General features: G+C 40.9%; 1 protein-coding gene across 1 annotated transcript in view; it reads right to left on the bottom strand.

Annotated features, from left to right (window-relative positions):
- Window positions 1-1,530: 1,530 nt before the first annotated feature.
- The window catches only part of dpysl5b (dihydropyrimidinase like 5b), a 56,318-nt gene continuing 37,283 nt past the window's right edge, over window positions 1,531-20,565 (bottom strand). The window contains exons 9-12 of the mRNA XM_078213736.1: window positions 19,702-19,844; window positions 14,537-14,744; window positions 2,745-2,907; window positions 1,531-2,023 (exon numbers count right to left, since the gene is read on the bottom strand). Coding sequence (XP_078069862.1) covers window positions 1,938-2,023; window positions 2,745-2,907; window positions 14,537-14,744; window positions 19,702-19,844 — 600 coding nt within the window. The 3' untranslated portion in view covers window positions 1,531-1,937. The remainder of the gene's footprint in view (window positions 2,024-2,744; window positions 2,908-14,536; window positions 14,745-19,701; window positions 19,845-20,565) is intronic.

The following is a 20,565-nucleotide window of genomic DNA, read 5'->3' as shown; positions in this document are numbered from 1 at the left end:
CCTGAAATACTGTAATGTACAGATCAGATTTTCAAATACTTATATTTTAGACGACTTCAAACTTAGAATACTAGTTAGATGGACCATTTGTTGTACATCTCCTATTTACTTTCATCAAATGAAAAATCAGCTGCATGCAATCCTGAAAAAGGAATTGGAGAGATGGGCTGAGCAGGGACAAAAATGAATGCAAAATATAAGCTTTTTAAATACTGCAAATGCTTAGTAACTGTAAAGTCTTGTTTTATGTGGTGCTACCTTTAATTGAAGTATTGCTGAAATTATAATAAAATCTGCTGCTTTGACAGAAATAAAAATGTACTTCTAAATAAATTTCAGCAGGTTCCTTTAAAGTACACTAATCTTATTAATTTGTGCGCTTCAGAAAATCTACACTTCTGGTGGTTTGGAATCAACATTAAATACAAGTGTAATAAATTACTGTTGGTCATAATACCATAATTGTTTACAATTATTTCTGGAATTTGCTTAGGTTACATGACGGGGCACCATTTTTCTTAGATGTTTAATAGCTAAAAATATTACACATTACTTGAAATCGCCAATTTTCAAATTGAACAGCATTTCTAAAAAGACACTACATACATGTTAAATGAGATTCATAATCTTGCATATTGCTGGACTTTTGAAATGAGAAGACACTATCACTGTATATGCATGCTTCCTACATCAGCACATGCACATTAATTACATCTCAGGAAGATCAAAGGCTAACACTCAATGCAATTCCTTCTCAGGAATTTGTATGTTACAAAACATCACAATGTACTTGATTGCCTCACTGATGTATATAGGGACTTTGGTTACACCAAGTTTTATGGCAATTAACAAGGCCACGAAGTCCGATGGATCCATGTTGGTGTTTATGTTCGACATGAATCTCCTTCCACTTACTCCATCTCACCATATCAACAGATCCTTCTATTCCTTTCTCCTTCATGCACTTCTGTAGCTTTCCTTTGAATGCTATACTATTCATGTCAACTACTCCATACTTTAACTTTACACAGCAAAATGTAAAAAACTTCAAAGGACCAGTTCTGGAAAAAAGGAAACTGCTGTGTGATCCCATTCTAAATTGCTCAAAAGGTCAAACACAATTTCCACAAAGGCTCACCAGGGTTTGGCAACTTATCCGAAGTAAACCAAGTGGTGACAACTGCACAGCTCATAAATGGCATGCACTTATGTAATAAATAACTTCAACTTGTTAAAGAATTTAATTTGGTTTTGCTCCAATTTTTCACAACCTTTCCAGGACTATTGAGATCTTGCACAGTGGAACTTCCCAAAATCAGCATAAGGTAAAAGCAATAGGATGTACCAGTTATCAGTTCACACACAAAGGAATAATTTTGTTCTGGCAGCAGCATGAAGCACTAAGTATATAAACAACCTGAGTGTGTTGAAATAAATTATTGTGCAATTTGTGTGCAAGTGTTAGAAATTAGTAAGTGTGTGATTTTTTAAATTTATTATGATTATCTTTTAAAGTGGTAAATTTTTTTTGAGGTGAGCAGTTAAATTTTTTTTGGGGTGTATGAAGTCAGTTCGCATCATGCACAGACTACAAAACATTTCACTCACTTGTGTACAATTTATTGTGGCAGAATTATGAAGATTCTGCACTTGCAGCAGCAGAGCCGAACTATAATTATAATAATGGATCTACATTTTTTAATAATAGTCTACTTTCACTATGACCAACATCTTGTTTTGGTGATGTAACATTCTCATACATTTTACAAAAGTCTTAAAATAACCAAAAGGTGGCTTGTCTGTTCATTCATTTGATAAAGATATGGCGTTGCTGAGGCCAATGTAGTAAATTCCAGTGTGTCATGGGTCTAAGTCATTCTTATTCTGTTTTCATTTGATGGTGAGAGTTGGCAGTACTGAGATACACTGTTATTCTTTTACCAGATGCCATTAGAGTGGCCGCCAGGTGGAGCCAGAACTCTGGATACAGGCCGCTTTGGCAGGTGATCATCAACTTGAGATCCTGCAAAGAACAGAATGCACAACAATGTAAGAAACCACCTTTCCCAACAAAGTAAGACTATCAACATTGACAATGTTAAAATATTACCACATACAGCCAGGGCAATATTATGTAAAATCAAAGAATTACCCATTATTTTTCCTATTATCCAGAGGGCCACATAAATCCACAAATGGATTTGTGATACAGTTTGAGAAAGTATATTATGATTACTACATATTCAATTCAGAAAAAAATGTAGTTATGCTTAACCAACATAACTTCAGGAGTAGCCCATATTCTTAAGTAGAAGCAAATTATAACAGATCAACACATTAGAAAGATCCATGGAACTTTGAACCAATGAATATCCATAAATCTTAGTTTGGTGTTTTCTGGTGCATAATTATTATGCATATTTCCGGAACTGTTGCAAGTAAAAGGCAAGTAACCAAGAATATTGTTAAAGCTGTGACAATGGGAAATAGCAAAATAATTTATGTTTGAGTCCCATTTAAAAATAAGTGGGTGGACAACTTTCTTTCTGACCTCCACCAACGCCATTTCTTATGACCAATGACATCTACAGATACTTCCCTGTAGAAGTTGGTCATTACTTCCAATTCCTCAACACATTAAATTTTGATAACCAAGAATTTCAAAAATACATGGCAACAATAGTTTAATAAATGTTATCTATAGTTAAAAAAAGAGATTTGCTTAAGATATAGTTAGATTTTACCTGATAAACTGAAGCTGGATTCATGCAAATCCCTCACTCCACTGTGGCGTGTCGCAGAGCGGGATTGGATTTCTGGGTGAGCTGGAATTTCTTTTCCTGCATTAAGCACCATCGCCACATCACCCACATATGGGGCACGATCCACAGGCTTTGCAGTCAAATTCTAAAGACAAGTATAATAATGCCTTAATACTGGGTTACATTTATCATTTAAGATCGCAATAGGAAAGTAGGCTGGAATGCCTCTTAGGTCATGCATCCTCATATGGCTCTCATCTCCATTCACTTAAGCTTTGACTCGCAGACTTGAAGATTTATGGCAGACAACTGATTTACCATACATTACAAATCTAGCTGGACCACGTAAAGCACCATCTCTTCTGCCAAAATTGCCCACCATCCCAAGATTATCCTGGAATGCAAAGATAACACCAGACTTTCTCTTATCCACTGGACACAGATGCTTGAATCATTCTCTTCCTCCATCCTCATTTCATAAAAATGCGAGGAGCTCATGGGCTACTTTGTCACCAAGATAAAGCCCATCTGATCAGCTGTTCACGTTCTTTACCAACCCCCTTGAGACACCACTCGACCTTAATCCTCAACTTCCATTCCCCATGAGTATTTCTTCCCTCATGTCCTCACTGAGCTCATTGTGTCCATGAGGCTTACCTCCTGCTCTGTCATATTTATTCCAGTCTAAGATTAGCTCAATTCTAAAATTGTTTTCAAATTCCTCCATGACCTCACTCCTCCTTAAATCTTTACCTTTCTCCAGTAACCTCTGCGCTCCAAGAATTCTGGTGTTTTACACATCCTGCATTTTAATGGCTCCACTAGTGGAGTCTATGCTTTCAGCTAAGCTCTGGGATTCCCTCTAAATCTCTCTCAACTCCCTTAAGACGTTCATTAAAAACCTAACACTTTGATTAAGCCTTTAGTCACCTGTCCTGGAACCTCCTTTTGTGGAGGAGCATGAGTATTTTACATTAAACATACTATACAGATGCAAGATATTGTTGCTGTTGTTTCTGTTACACATTCTTTACTGGATTTGGACAACTTCAAAATCGACTTTATCCTCCCCATTAATTTATTGGCAAGAGGGCAACAAGATAATCTATTCTTGGATCACAGATACAGTTTTATACCTGTCAGGACAGACAGGAGCTCAACCTGGGATGGAGACCAGCTTTTGCATTCTTCCTCTTTTTTTCCCCTATTGGAAAGCAACCAACTTCCTCCAACTTTTGTTGCAGCAAAGTCAAAATACAGAACTAAATTTATGAGGACAGTGTGCACAATTTACCACCTTGACCTTCCTTATGTGCCCACATTGCTTACATAAAACATGTATATTTGTTCTTCACAATTGCATTTTCTCAAAAATTAGTTATGTATTCGGTCAGTTTATCTGCAAAGTTACCATATCTAAATCAAAGTTTAACTTAATCACGTAGCTAAAAGTTTATTTCATGCTAAATAGGTACTTCAAAGATTTTTCAAGTGCAACCAGGCTTTACAATCAACCCACAAAAAAAATTGGCATATCAGAGAAAATCAGACTGGACGAAGTGATATAACGTGTTTAGTTTACTTTAGAATGGCAAGTCTAATTAATTAAATAAAAGCAAATTACTGCGGATGTTGGAATCTGAAACCAAAAAAGAGAAAACACTGGAAAATCTCAGCAGGTCTGGCAGCATCTGTATGGAGTGAAAAAAAGCTGCGTTTCGAGTCCAGATGACCCTTTGTCAAAGCTAAAAGGCATAAAAAGCGGGAGATATTTATACTGCAGGGTGAGGGAATGAAAGATGAGTCATAGCCCTAGAAACCAAGGGAAAAGACTGCTAATAGCTGTCTACAGAAAGAATAAAGGGTGTGAATGGCCAAACGGCAGAGAAACTGTAAGCTGTGACAGATGAAGATTTGGGGGGGGGGCGGGGGGAAGAAAAATTAAGAAAGACAATAAAGAAATAAAAGGTAGAGAACAGTAAAAAATAAAATAAAATAGAATGAAAACAAAGAGGTCGAGGTGGGGTGGAGCAAATCATCTGAAGTTGAATTCGATGTTGAGACCGGAAGGTTGTAAAGTGCGTAGCCGGAAGATGAGATGCTGTTCCTCCAGTTTGCGTTGAGCTTTACTGGAAAATTGCAGCAAGCCAAGGACAGACATGTGAGCATGGGAGCAGGATCGTGTGTTAAAATAACAAGCAACCGGAAGGTCAGGGTCCTGATTGCGCACAGACCGAAGGTGCTCAACAAAGCGATCACTCAGTCTATGCTTGATCTCTCCGATGTAGAGGAGACCACATTGGGAGCAGCGAATGCAATAGACCAAATTGAAAGAGGCGCAAGTGAAACGCTGCTTAAGCTGGAATGAATGTTTTGGGCCTTGGATGGTGAGCATGGAAGAGGTAAAGGGGCAGGTGTTACACCTTCTGCGATTGCATGGGAAGGTGCCATGAGTGACGGGAGAGGTGTTGGGTATAGTGGAGGAGTGGACTAGGTTATCCCGGAAGGAACGGTCTCTGTGGAATGCTGACAGAGGGAGTGAAGGGAAGATGCGTTTGGTGGTGGCATCATGCTGCAGTTGGTGAAAATGGCGGAGGATTATGCTTCGCATGCGGAGGCTGTTAGGGTGAAATGTGAGAAGAGGGACTCTATCCTTGTTCTGGGAGGGAGGAGAGGGGGTGAGGGTGGAGTGGGTGAGGAGGTCATGGCGCAGGAGATGGACTGCACACTGTTGAAGGCCCTGTCGACATTTGTAGATAGGAATCCACGGTTGAGGAAAAAGGAACACATATTAGAAACACCACTTTGGAAAGTGGAATCATCGGAACAAATGCGACGGAGGTGAAGGAGCTGAGAGAAAGGAGTGGAGTCCTTACAGGATGTGGGGTGTGAACAGCTGTATTCAGATAGCTGTGGGAGTCAGTGGGCTTGTAATGGATATTGGTAGTCTGTTGCCGGAAATGGAGACAGAAAGGTCAAGTGAGGGAAACACTTCTTCCCTTCACTCCTTCTGTCAGCATTCCATAGAGACTGTTCCCTCCAGGATAACCTAGTCTACTCCTCCACTATACCCAACACCTCTCCCGTCACTCATGGCACCTTCCCACGCAATCGCTGGTGTCACACCTGTCCCTTTACCTCTTCCATGCTGACCATCCAAGGTCCAAAACATTCATTCCAGGTTAAGCAGTGTTTCACTTGCACCTCTTTCAATTTGGTCTATTGCATTAGCTGCTCCCAATGTGGTCTCCTCTACATCGGAGAGATCAAGCGTAGACTGGGTGATCGCTTTGCTGAGCGCCTTCGGTCTGTGCGCAATCAGGACCCTGACCTGCCAGTTGCTTGCTATTTTAACACACGATCCTGCTCCCATGCCCACATGTCTGTCCTTGGCTTGCTGCAATGTTCCAGTGAAGCTCAACGCAAATTGGAGGAACAGTATCTCATCTTCCGGCCAGGCACTTTACAGTCTTCCGGTCTCAACATCAAATTCAACAACTTCAGATGATTTGCTCTACCCCACCTCGGCCCGCTTTGTTTTCATTTTATTTTATTTTTTACTGTTCTCTGTCTTTTGTTTCTTGATTGTCTTTCTTCATTTTTCTTCCCTACTTTATCCCCCTTCCTTTACCTTTTCTCCCCCCCCCCCCCGCTTTCCTTTTTCTACATGCTACCTCTGTCCTATCTCCCCCCTCCCAACATCTTCATCTGTCACAGCTTACAGCTTCACTGCCGTTTGGCCATTGACACCCTTTATTCTCTCTGTGGACAGCTATTAGTCTTTTCCCCTGGTTTCTATGGTTATGACTCATCTTTCATTCCCTCACCCTGCAGTATAAATATCTCCCACTTTCTACGCCTTTAGCTTCAACAAAGGGTCATCTGGACTCAAAACGTCAGCTCTTTTCTCTCCTTACAGATGCTGCCAGACAAATCTAATTAATTAAAATAAAAGCAAATTACTGTGGATACTGGAATCTGAAACCAAAAGAAAAAATATTGGAAAATCTCAGCTCTTTTCTCTCCTTCCAGATGCTGCCAGATCTGCTGAGATTTTCCAGCATTTTCTCATTTGGTTTCAAACCTAATTAATTGTTTCATCAAATTCATATATCCTACAAAGAGATCATAAATAGCAAACTTGGTTTAAAGTGATTTCTAAATAAGCTTTTATTGATAAAGGAAAGAATACATAAATCAAAAGCTGTTAAATTATGACTGTAAAGTTACAAAAACAATGCAAAGCTTTAGTGTATTCATATGATACCAGTATTGGAAGAAAGAATTTAAGGATTCTTTGCAGCAGTGATAACAGTAATAAACCTTTATGAAAGTGAAAAAAACCTGGCTGTCACACTGAATGGACAAAGACTGCTTGCAATTTTGGTCTCCTAACACTGAAGGATAAACTTGCCTTAAAGGGGGAGAAACAACGGTTCATTTGATTGATTCCTGGCATGAAAGGGCTGTTCCATAACTGTTCCATCAGGAGAAATCAAGTAAAATAGGCCTATATTGTGTGAAGTTTAGAAGAATGAGTTGATCTCATTGAAACAACTGTATGCACCACTTGAGTTGTTTGCCCCAAGGTGTTCTAGCCAAATACGTTTTCTCTCATACTGCTGCAATTGCCCACAAGTGGCACAGAAGCACAGTGAACCCTAAATACTGGGTTCATAGAAAGAAAAATTCTCTCCGAGCACAACTCTAGCACTTTAATGAAACTGAAATTCTCTGCAAAGGCAGAATCCGACAGCAGTGTCCGCAGACAACTGCAGTGTGTTTTGATGAGTCATTAAAGTAACCCCAGCTACTGAATGACATTCTAGCCAGGAAAAAGACGATCGTCACATAAGAATTAAGGCATTCACAGCCTTTTAAAAGTCCTTCCTGAATCTCCTGTGGAGATACTGAGAACAGAAAAAAGCAGCATTTCATTACAATTTATAAAATATGACAGCAAAGGAAGAGGTCATTTCGGCCCATTATCCCTATGGTCTACTTTTTTGAAGTGTTCTTTTGCAAATATTATCTACTTACCTTTCTTTATTTCTGGTAGGGCACTGTTATCTTAACCCTCTGTACAATCATGATTTTCCTAACGTCTACCTTTACAGTTTAGTGATTATTTTAAATTTACATTTTCTAATCACCAATAGTGAGAGTAATTTTTTCATATTTTCCTCAGCAACACTTCTCAATCTTGAGCACTTCTATCACACCTATACTTAACCTTCTTTGTTAGAATAAAAAGAGCCCCAGTTTCTCTGATCTCATGTCAAATTAAAACCTTTCAAACCTGGCAAATCTTAGTGAACCTCTTCTACACTTTCTTGTTGTGTTAATATATTTGAACAGCTAGAAAGAAAATTGAAGGCAGAAGCAAATGGGGGTGGGGAGATCATGAGCAGAGTGTGCAGGAAGGAAAAATTAGTTACAAACATCAATAAAAGCAAAATACTGCGGATACTGGATGAGTGCTGGAAATACTCAGCAGGTCTCTCAGTAAGAGAGAAGCTCTTCTTCCGAAGAAGAGTAATATTCGACATAACTCTATTTCTCTCTCCAGATGCTGCTAGGCCTTCTGAACATTTCCAGCGCACATGGTTTTTGTTACCAACATAAATATTTCACTTCAGACATTCAGATCAATTGACAGCTTTTATTACAGTGTCACCTAATGGTATACATACAAATGTTAAATGCTGCTATATCAAATGCCAGATTTCCAACAATATGTCTGCTTATTAATTTAAGCATCTCCATGACTGAGGAAATGTCATTACCATTGTAGCTTGGTTGGAAAACTAGCAAGAGATATTGTTACATTTCAGAATCATTTTAATAATCTTTCAGAAAGTCTTGAATTGTGATATCTTTTCCAGATTTTGACCATTTGTTTCTCACGATCGATTTTCCCATAATGCTTCTTTCAAACCTCATGATTTTTGCCTTTTCTGGATAAACTTTCATTAATATTTGCAAATCTTCTGCTGTGTTCGCCCTACAGTCTGGCTGTCTGCAAGTACTTTCAACAGCTTTTGCCAGTTCACCTGGTCAAAAGCTTTTTCATAATCCACAAAGATGTACACTTCTTGATGGTATTTTATGCTTCTTTCATGTAACACTCATCACTGCTATAACCTCTCTAGTTCCGCAACCCTTATGAAAACTAAACTGAAGCAAATGTAATGGCTTGCTTAGGTTTCTAATCTATTTTCTAGGATCATACTACCTTGGGTGCATGGGTAATCAAAATTATGGTGCAACATTCTTTTTTGCCTTCTTTATTATCTGCATTTGCCTTCTTCTCCAATGGGAAAATTGTGCTCCTCAAAACAGCTTCTGGTCATTCTCCCTTGTACATCTCCCAACCAGATTAATCAATTCTCTTGTTACCGTCTCTCCAGAATCCCAGTTCTGAAGGGATTTCATCATATCCTTCTGTCGTTCCTGGTTTCAGTTTTTCTATAGCTCTAAATATTTCACTCCAGAAGATCAAGTTCTAAATCCTCCTGGGAAATGTCTTCTTCTTTCCCTGGCTCTAGTTCTTTCTTCATTTCACAAGATGTGGGTGTTGCTGACTATGCCAGCATTTACTGTCCATCCCTAGTTGCCCTTCAGAAGGTGTCGGTGAACTTCTCGAACTGCTGCAATCCCCGAGTTGTAGTAACACCTACAGTGCTGTTAGGGAGGGAATTCCAGTATTTTGTCCCAGCCACATCCAAGTTAGGATGGTGAGTGGCTTGGAGGCAAATCTCCAGGTGGTGGTGTTCCCAGGCATCTGCTGCTCTTGTCCTACATGGTAGTGGTCGTGGGTTTGGAAGGTGCTGCTTAAGGAACCCTGATGAGCTCTTACAATGCATTTTGTAGATGGTACATACTGCTACCATTGTTCGTCAGTGGTGGAGGGAGTAAATATCTGTGGAAGGGGTAGCAATCAAGCGAGCCGCTTTGTCTTGGATGGTGTCGAGCTTCTTGAGTGCTGTTGGAGCTGCACTCATCCAGGCAAGTGCAGTGTATTCCATCACACTTCTGACTTGGGCCTTGTAGATGGTGGACAGGCTTTGGGGAGTCAGGGGTTGGGTTACTTGCTGAAGTATATATATGGCTTGCCATCTTTGATCTACAGGTCTTTAATGCAATCTTTCCATCTATTCTTTACTTCCCCAGGTTCTAACTTTTTCCCCACTGCTTCACAAAATTTAACTCCCTCAGAATCTTGCAACTTTTTTCTATCCCACCTAAGGTTTTGAATTCTCTTCATAATTCTATTCAGGTGTTTTTCTAAGATTATACTCAGTGTGCACATTTGGGTAGAGAGATATGCTGTTAATATCTCTGCTTGACAAGGGTGTAATCAATTTGGTACCGCTTCAGATCCCCAGGTGACTTCTAAGTACACTCTTGCCTCTGGTGATGCTTAAACCAGATGTTGGTATTGCTCAGCTTCAATCTCCTACAGAACTCAACTCTCCCCTGTTGCTTGACATCCAGTCTGTGGCTTTTAGTTTTATTTCCTTTTCTACTTTCACTGACTATAGCATACCAGTCTCCCATGACCACCAAGAAGTCGTTTCCTTTTTCCTTTCCTATCAGTTCTTGCAGTTTCTAATACTCTGTCTTTACTCTTCATCTGAGTGCTCTGGTGAACACTGTTATAATAACTACATGCACTGGAAAACCACCTTCAACAGTCTTTTAAATTAATTCTGACCACACATTTTGTCATTCTATTATCTCTTTGGCTTAATTCTCCATCAGCATAAATAGCTCTTACACCATCACTTTCAAGATCACCAGAATCTTTCCATCTTACTTCTGTCAAACAAATAACGTTCAGGTATTTTTTCCAATTTCTCTCCTGATATTTTGTAGCTTCCTCCTTCTCGGGATCCTTTCTGGGCCTGAGGCTACTCACAAAAGGGCAGGGACAACCACCTCAAGGTCCCAAATGCCCTGCTACCCCATATAATCTGGCTATTTTCACATTTCTGTTTGTAGGAGCTTGCTGTGCATGATTTCGCTGCCTTGCCTTCACTGCAACAGTAACTACACTTCAAAAATATACTTCATTGGCAGTAAAGTGCTCTGAGATATCCTGTGGTCATGAAAGGTGCTATTTCAATACGAGTCTCTCTTTCCTTCCATAGAGCCAGACTGAAAATCTCTTCCAAAGATGCATTCGAAAAAGTTGCTTCGGAGAAACAGAACAACCGCCTGGATTATCTCACCTTTTAAAACTCTTGGCCTTACTCAATGTCTTTCCCATTACTAAACGGAGATTATCAACTCACTGAATGGGCAATGAGCAAGACTCACTCTGTGTTTTAAAGTGCATTTTATACTCACTGGAATTTTATGCTATGTCTTCATCAAAGCCAAGAGTCGAAGCTGCTTCTAAATTGTATTATTTAACTAATCACTAGCACGAGACTGCTGCTTGCACTGTCAATACTCGTACTATTTCTCCACATGTGCACAAATAGCAGGCTTTCAATTGCACATGACTGCAATTAAAATCAGGAGCTCACCATACGTAAAATCATAGGCATAAAAATGCATTTGATTATTCAATGAGTTCCAGCACGCTGCAAGGCTGTTTCTCCACTATCAACAGACACACAAACATGTTGGGTATGTGTTTTGTCTATCATGTGTTAAACATTTCATGCATGCAGACACTTGATGCTAAGTATGTACTCTCCCTGACCTGATTTACCAAGTTGAGATGAATGTTGACAAATCACAACTGAACACACATGTAACAAACTCGCAATTAGTTAAAATTCCAATGAAGTAACGTTAGATTAAAGCAAGGCTAAATAAAGACCAATAAGGCAAAACGACTAAATCTTTTAGAAGATCCTTGGAACATTTTGGCCTACTACGGCCATGTTAAATAATTTAATTTAATGCTTTATTATAAATTGTATGTTTCGTAAAACAAACTGTATAATATTGCCCAACTGCTGTTGCATCTAATCTGGGTTCGATTCCCGGCTTGGGTCACTGTCTGTGTGGAGTTTGCACGTTCTCCTCGTGTCTGTGTGGGTTTCCTCCGGGTGCTTCGGTTTCCTCCCACAGTCCAAAGATGTGCGGATTAGGTTGATTGGCCATGCTAAAATAGTGTCCTGAGGTGGGTAGGTTAGAGGGATTAGTGGGTAAAATATGTAGGGATATGGGGGTAGGGCCTGGGTGGGATTGTGGTCGGTGCAGATTCGATGGGCCGAATGGCCTCTTTCTGCACTGTAGGGTTTCTATGATTCTATGAAATGCATCAAAATTTTGCTGCGGAGATCTGGAGGCAGGTATTGGAGTAGGGGTGCAAGTCTAACCTCTGTTAAGTAACTTATGCTTGAGTTTGGCTCTGAGACTGCTACTTGTGCAGTTGGTGTAATTATTTTGTGATCCCAATTAATGCTTGTAGGTTGCTCAATTCATATACAAGAAAAGAGCAGTGGAATGAGTGGAACATGGTGAGCCAGCAAAAGACAAAATGTGAGCCAGCAAATGGAAGCTTGAAAGAAAAATAACAAAATAAATATACACACAAAAATGATGGAAGAAAAAGTTGAATAGAGCAACACAAATAATTTAAGTTCAACAAAACAGAGAAAGAGTTATATGATTTGTTTGAAACTCTTGAATGCTGAGCAATACCTCATAAAAGTAATTCAGGTTCAGCACCACTACTGTCTCACAGTTTGCTATGTGTTTTATTTCCAAGTCAGTGGAGTATTTTTCTTAAAATTACTCTAATATTTAAATTTTACTCTTTACTTTCTTAACATTCAACAAATGAGACATTAAAATAATTTTCTCAACAGAGTTCTTAGGACATGGATTGCCCAACAGAAACAGGGATGACAGCAAAATCCATAAGCATAAAAGCAATGGTCAAATATTAAAAAAACATTTTAAAAAATGGGTGTGATGGTATCAAAGTAAGCAGAGAGCACTTTCAGAGGCAGCAAAGGAGCAACAGGTCAAATGGCCTCCACCTTTGCAATAAAATTCTGTGATTCGTTATTTAGTATTTCTATTGTTATCAAAAGAGTAAGAAGTCTCACAACACCAGGTTAAAGTCCAACAGGTTTATTTGGTAGCACAAGCCACAAGCTTTCAGAGCGCTGTTCCTTCATCAGGTGAGTGGGAGTTCTGTTCACAGACAGGGCATATAAAGACACAAACTCAATTTACAAAATAATGTTTGGAATGCGAGTCTTTACAGGTAATCAAGTCTTAAAGGTACAGACAATGTGAGTGGAGAGAGGGTTAAGCACAGGTTAAAGAGATGTGTATCATCTCCAGCCAGTCCTGGAGCTGTGCAGTACATGGCAATGCAGGTGGAGAAGGTAGATAAGAAGGCATACGGCATGTTTGCCTTCATCAGCCAGGGTATTGAGTTTAAAAATTGGCAAGTCATGTTGCAGCTTTATAGAACCTTAGCTGGGCTGCACTTGGAATATAGTGTTCAATTCTGGTCGCCACACTACCAGAAGGATGCGGAGGCTTTGGAGAGGGTACAGAAAAGATTTACCAGGATGTTGCCTGGTATGGAGGGCATTAGCTATGAGGAGTGGTTGGAGAAACTTGGTTTGTTCTCACTGGAGCGATGGAGGTTGAGGGGAGACCTGATAGAAGTCTACAAGATTATGAGAGGCATGGACAGAGTGGATAGTCAGAAGCTTTTTCCCGCAGAGTGGAAGAGACAATTACTGGGGAGCATAGGTTTATGGTGCGAGGGACAAGGTTTAAAGGAGATGTACGAGGCAGATGTTTTACACAGAGAGTAGTGGGTGCCTGGAACCCGTTGCCGGGGGAGGTAGTGGAAGCGGATATGGTAGTGACTTTTAAGGGGCGTCTTGACAAGTACATGAATAGGATGGGAATAGAGTGATATGGTCCCCGGAAGGGTAGGGGGTTTTAGTTAAGTCAGGCAACATGGTCAGTGCAGGCTTGGAGGGCCGAAGGATCTGTTCCTATGCTGTAATTTTCTTTGTTCTTTGATGTAGAGATGCCGGCATTGGACTGGGGTGGGCACAGTAAGAAGTCTCACAACACCAGGTTAAAGTCCAACAGGTTTATTTGGAATCATGAGCTTTCAGAGCGCTGCTCACTCATCTGATGAGGGAGCAGCGCTCCGAAAGTTCAGGATTCCAAATAAATCTGTTAGAAAGAACCAAGAACAATATTTTCAATATTAGTCAAGGCTTTTCTTAAAGATTTGTCCACCACTTCCAGGAAGTTACTGTTTTTTAAACTATAACACATTTAATCAATACAGACTGCCTGAACTTGCAAAACTAAAGCTTTTTGCTCCTTCCTCTTGCTCCACACATTCATGCCTTCTAAGCAAGCTATCAAACTCAACAGAGTCGATAAAAAGGTTAAACATTCAGATAGATAATGAAGGCAGCATTAGATGGAATATAACTGGTAAGATCACTCAGTCGAAGGAGAAAACTATAGGACATGATGGATATGACGGCTTTAATGTACCCAAGCAGGATTAATCATTCTTTAATAATTTATGATTGATTGTAGAACTACTCTATTATTCAAAGCATACAACAAGGGTATCAAAGTCAACATTCGGTTACCTTGCATGCCAAATCAAAATCATAAAATAGCAGTAGACACTGCTCATTTTCCTCACCTCCAAATGCCTTTTGATTTTAAACCAAGGATTAAAACCAAGCATATGAAAACATGTTGTACATTTCTACAGGCCAGTGGAGAAGAACATACATAACTATAATCAACTTTACCTTTTCTCTCTGGATCAGCTTCTTGTACACAAACTCCGAAAAGGGTCGAAGTGGACAGAACTTTCCTGTCCCCTCAGCACAAGTAAAGATGCCATCTTCATAGACAACTCGCCCACGGCTGATTGTCACCAGTGGAACGCCATGGCATCGTACGTTCTCATGAAGGTTTACATCACCACCCTGTACTTGTGTGCTCACAGATATTGTTCTGAAACAATCATTTAATTCTTACTACACACAAAGAGATAAACTGTTGAAATATATCACAGATTAAAACACAAGTGTTAAATTTCAAACCGATATTCTCTGAATAAAATATGGACTGACATACTTTAAAGTTTGGAGGCAATTTTGGTTGTTAATTTAAATGACTCTATTTTGTTGCAGGACTACATAGAACCTTGAGTAGGCTAATTGCATCTTAGTTAGATAATAGTTCAAGAAATCTAAATGAGAAATAATATTAGCTTGGTTCAATTAGTAGAAGAGCTGACACACTTGCATTGTTTTCTAAAGGTCACTGAGTCAGAAGATTGTGGATTCAAGTGCTTGAGGATTTCAAACTCAATTTAGGTAGCACCTAAATTACAGAACTAAGGGATGACCACTGTCTTCAGATGACAAATTAAACCAAGATCCTATTTCACTAAGCATTCGAAGGTAGAAGATCCTGTCCTATATATTTGAAGAGCCCAGTGCCCTGGCCAATATTCATCTCTTATCCAACACGAACAAGACAGATTAACTAGTCATGCAATTCACTACTCTTTGTGAAAACTTTCTGCATGCAATTGGCTGTAACATTTGCTTACAACACAGTGACTGCATTTCCTAAGTAATTGGTAATCTATGAAGTAGTTTGGGATGCTCTGAGGACATGAGGTGCTTTTTAAATACATGGGGGGGCGATTCTCACATCCTGCCATACTAATTTTTTAACACGGTGGGCCGGGAGAATCGCGTGTCAGCCGATTTACGGGATTCCTGCAAGCATTCACGCCACAATTGCACCTCCCAGGCTCGGATTTCCAGTGGCGTTTGCGCAGCTCCGGAAATCGGCTGGGAGACGGGCTAATATTTAAATTGCCTTTAAAATACAATTGAAATGTAAGTAGGGGCCCGAGACTGAATTTTCTAGGCCCACTAGCATCTCCCACCCCGACAGGAGTATTTCACTCCAGCGCGGTTCAGATTAGCTCCTCACCTTCAGGGAACTAGTGGCCTGACCCCACTGGAGTGAAGGGTGGGGGGGAGTGGGGGGGCGCAATCGGGGGCCCCCCGCGTGGGGTTGGCAGCAGAGGGTGATGGTCCCTGGGCATGGGCGCCCTAGCAGTGCCAGCTTGTGCCTTCTGGCACTGCCCAGGGGCAAAGTGCCCATGCCCAGGGACACCTTGGCACTGCCCACCGGACATGGGGCAGTGCCAAGGGGGTGATCCATGAGGATGGGGGTTCCCACTGCCACTCTATGTGGGGATCGGTCGGGGTTGGAGAGAGGCCAATGATTGGGGCAGCCTGCGGGGCAGAGGGGGGGAATGGTCAGCCTGGGGTTTGGGGCTGGAGATCAGGGTGTTCCGAGATGGGAGGGGAGTTGGGGCTGGCATGCGAATGGACAGTGGCACAACATAGGATTGGAAGATGCTGTCTAATGAGCCATAGTGAATTCTTGCCCAATATCCATTTTGGGGCGACACGGTAGCACAGTGGTTAGCACTGCTGCCTCACAGCACCCAGGACCTGGGTTTCATTCTCGACTTGGGTCACTGTCTGTGCGCAGTCTGTACGTTCTCCCCGTGTCTGCGTGGGTTTCCTCCCACAGTCTAAAAGACGTGCTGGTTAGGTGCATTGTCCATGCTAAATTTGCTCTCAGTGTACCCGAACAAGCGCCAGAGTGTGGCGACTAGGGAATCTTCACTAACTTCATTGCAGTGTTAATGTAAGCCTACTTGTGTCTAATAATAAAGAACAAACTGCAGTGCATCTTGCAGATGTACACACTACTGTCATTGTGCGACGGAGGTAGAGGGAGTGAATGTTTGTGGGTGGTGTGTCAGTGGGTTGCTTTGTTCTGGATGGTTCCAAGCTTCATGAGTGGAGAGTATTCCATCACACTCCTGACTTGTGCCTTGTAGATAGTGGACAGACTATGGGGAGTCAGGAGGTGAGGTAGTCACTGCAGGATTCCTAGCCTCTGATCTGCTTTTACAGCCACAGTTTTATATGGCCAGTCCCGTTCAGTCTCTGGTCAACAGTAACCTCCAGGATACTGGTACCGTTGTGGTTGTGGTGCAGGTCTTGCTCATACTTATTTTTGGTGTGTGGGAAGAAAATGGCATGATGCAAAAGTTTATTTGAAGTATATATTTATATTTTGTAAGGGATATAAGGCTCACTGCCAAAGGATGTTACTGTCTCTACTGTCTCTGGGGGTAAGGAAGAATAGGAAGATGATGAAGAAAAGTAGATGCAAGAAATCCCATTTCTCCAATCCTAATTCTATTCTATCCTCATCCTATTTATTATCCTTCAATCCTAATCCTATTTATTATGAAAAAAAATAAATCCTATTTTTCCAAATATTGACCTGAATTACATCCTCGAGGCGGGGAGCGGGAGCTGTGACTTTCCCACTTCAGGAGAAATTGCCTGCAAAGTGGGGGTCTTCATTGCCACAGTGGGTGAGGGGGCACAGTGTTGGGTACAGGAGTCGAGGCAGCTGACCCAAGAAAGAGTTTGGAGGCAGCCACAGGGGCTGCTGGGTGCCGAGTCAGCCCGTTTAAAGGAATCACCTTGATGCAGTGGCACTTTGTCCTGGTTAAAATAGAAACACAAAAGTCCCTCCAACCCTCACCCTGCTTCACTCCACCTCACAAACTACCCATGCATCATCCATGCCACCTCATCAAGCTGTGCCCCTTCCACAAACCCCATGCCCCGTCATGCCCACTATGCCAGGCTATGGCACTTCTATGCGCATTTACCCAGTGTACATTAGGAGTCTAAAACTAAAGGGCATAGGTTTAAGGTGAGAGGGGAGAGATACAAAAGTGTTCAGAGGGACAATTTTTTTCACATAGAGGGTGGTGAGTGTCTGGAACAAGCTGCCAGAGGTAGTAGTAGAGGCGGGTACAATTTTGTCTTTTAAAAAGCATTTAGACGGTTACATGGGTAAGATGGGTATAGAGGGATATGGGCCAAATGTGGACAATTGGGACTAGCTTAGGGGTTTAAACAAAAAGGGCGGCATGGACAAGTTGGGCCAAAAGGCCTGTTTCCTTGCTGTAAACCTCTGTGACTATGACACTGCACAAAAGTAATGAAACCTATAGTGACAGTAGGGTGTGTAAAAAATGCTTTAAAGCCCAAAATCATTATCTTTGTGCAAGTAGTTGCACCTTAGAGAATGGATTGCTTGCTTGATAGCTCAGACTCTCTGATCCCTGCTGTCAATTTCATAATATGATGTGGAATTGCTGGCGTTGGACTGGGATAGACACAGTAAGTAGTCTCATAACACCAGGTTAAAGTCCAACAGGTTTATTTGGTAGTGCAAGCTCTCGGAGCACTGCCCCTTCCTGATGAAGGGGCAGCACTCAGAAAGCTTGTGCTACCAAATAAACCTGTTGGACTTTAACCTGGTGTTGTGAGACTACTTAAAGTCCAACAGGTTTATTTGGTAGCACGAGCTTTCTGAGCGCTGCCCTTTCATCAGGACGGGGCAGTGCTCCGAGAGCTTGCACTACCAAATAAACCTGTTGGGCTTTAACCTGGTGTTGTAAGACGACTTACTGTGCCAATTTCATAATAGTTATTAACACAGGGTTAAGTGGTTTCAAGGGCTTGTCATTTTTACTATTGATATTTTAAAAGTGTCAATTACAGGGACCCTCTATTGCCTTGCAGTGAAATTACTTTTTTTTAAAGTGGAAAGTTATGAATAAATTACTTTTGTTAAATGTTTTTATACATTCTATTGTCACTATAGGATGCATTGGTTCTACACAATTTATAGTGGGTCAACAGGTGCAGAAGAACCATAGCTTGGCATAGGGATTAGAAAGGCTGCAAGGAGGCGACGGAGGGGCACAGCTTGGCATAGGTGTATGAGAAGCCTAGTGGTTGGGTGGAGGAACTTACTTAGCATAGGGGATAGGTGGAGGAGTAAAGCTTGTCACAGAGGTATGAAGGGCCATGATATGGGTAGAGGGGCATAGTTTGGCATAAGGAAATTTTCCAGGATTCACCTTTTAAAAGGTCCCATCATGAAAACCAGGGATCACGCTTCTTTGAGGGGCTGTGAACCAAGACTCCTTCAAAAACCTGGTCTGACTCCACGTAAATTGTGGAGAAGTAAAACATGCTCATCTCTGCAATGGAGACAGCTAGTTTGGGAGCACCAGGTCCCGACTTTTGTCAGGAACCAGCATGCACCCTTTAAAGGAACTCCTGAAAATCACTGTTCAGGAAGAGGGCCAGAATTCTGTAATTAGGACCTGGCGGATATTTTTAAAGGGCTTCCAAGTCATTCCGTCTTGGTGAAAGTTTAGCTCATAATGAGGCCAAAAATCCACACAAGGGGATGGGGGAAATGGGTCAACCTAGTTGGAACACATCCACCCACGCCTTTACTCCTGACTCTGCACCAAATTCATAGGGTTGACATTGATCCCCCTTTTGCACATGACTTCCGGGGCAATCCATCTGCCACCAGCATGCAAAAACATCTGGTGTACATTGCCAATTCCAAGAGGGCAGCTCCCTTCCCTTCATCAGAACTTAAAAGTACCCCAGCTGCTCTACTATATCTACATTGCAACTATTTTCTTTCGCACTGCAGGCCATAATGCTGATTTGGCACCTCAGATGAGGCCTACTCTAAGCCCACTGAGACAGAGATGAGTAAAGTTCTGGTCTTGAGAATCCCTGTATATCTTCAGTTAGTGGCCTTCTATGGAAATGATAATCCCAATTTCTATATCCACAAATATTTACTCCCTGAATCAGCTGAAATTATCAAAGTCACTTGAGATTAGGAGTAATAGTGTTATGGAGCACATTTGTCTTCCAATCAAGGGTACAAACATAGGAGCTGACCTCCTTCCTCTATGGTAGTCTACAAAAGTCTTAATTACATTTTGATCAAAACTCACATGGTTCAGAATACATACCTTGTAGCTTCTGGATCCCACACAACAATATCAGCATCAGCTCCTGGAACAATTCTTCCTTTCTTGGGATACAGATTGAAAATTTTTGCAGCATTTGAACTAGTCACAGCAACAAAACAGTTTTCATCCATTTTTCCACCAATCTGTAAAGATCCAAAAGTAATGATAATTGCTTGGAGAATTAAGACTTTTTGTTTTTATATTGCATTAAATTTATATCACCCTCTTCAATCTACTGACATGTAATATAATTTTCCAGCAACTAGTTTAACAAGGAACCTGCATGCAAGTACTTGTCAATCTTCACTGGAATAACTAGTTGCAGGGAAAGGAGAATGTTTCAATATGACTAATCTTTCCAACGTTTTCCTTTCTCCCAGTTACTGTCGAAGCCTGGAAACATAGCACGGATCATCACCTTGCAGCAATGCAAACCAGGTAGAAAGTCAAATTACAAAAAGAGCAGAAAGGAACTGTCAAAAATCCAAATTAACTAGAAAGACAAATTGCACAGAGACACAATTTGGGAATGAACAAAATATTGTAAACAATATGACACAAATCTTAAGAACAAATTTTTTTTTTAAATGAATAAGGCTATACAAAAAAGATTGGTGAAAAATAATTTAATGACTTCCATGCTTTTTTGTATATTTAAACTTGAAAACTAGACAAATGACACAAAGGATGGTAGGGGGGAAGGGGCAGCAGAGGGGAAACTTTTATGTAAAACAAAATGATAAGGCAGCATTGATTTTTGGGACACTTTGTTCAACAACAGACAGCCCAGAAGAGAGGGTTGATTTTTTTTTTAAATGGAGGCCAACAACTGTTCTTTAGGGCAACACAAACTATTAATTGGCT

Source organism: Mustelus asterias, chromosome 5 (genome assembly GCF_964213995.1).
Source record: "Mustelus asterias chromosome 5, sMusAst1.hap1.1, whole genome shotgun sequence".
Classification (NCBI taxonomy): domain Eukaryota; kingdom Metazoa; phylum Chordata; class Chondrichthyes; order Carcharhiniformes; family Triakidae; genus Mustelus; species Mustelus asterias.
The sequence above is the reverse complement of the archived record's forward strand: the minus strand, read 5'-3'. Positions and strand labels throughout refer to the sequence as shown.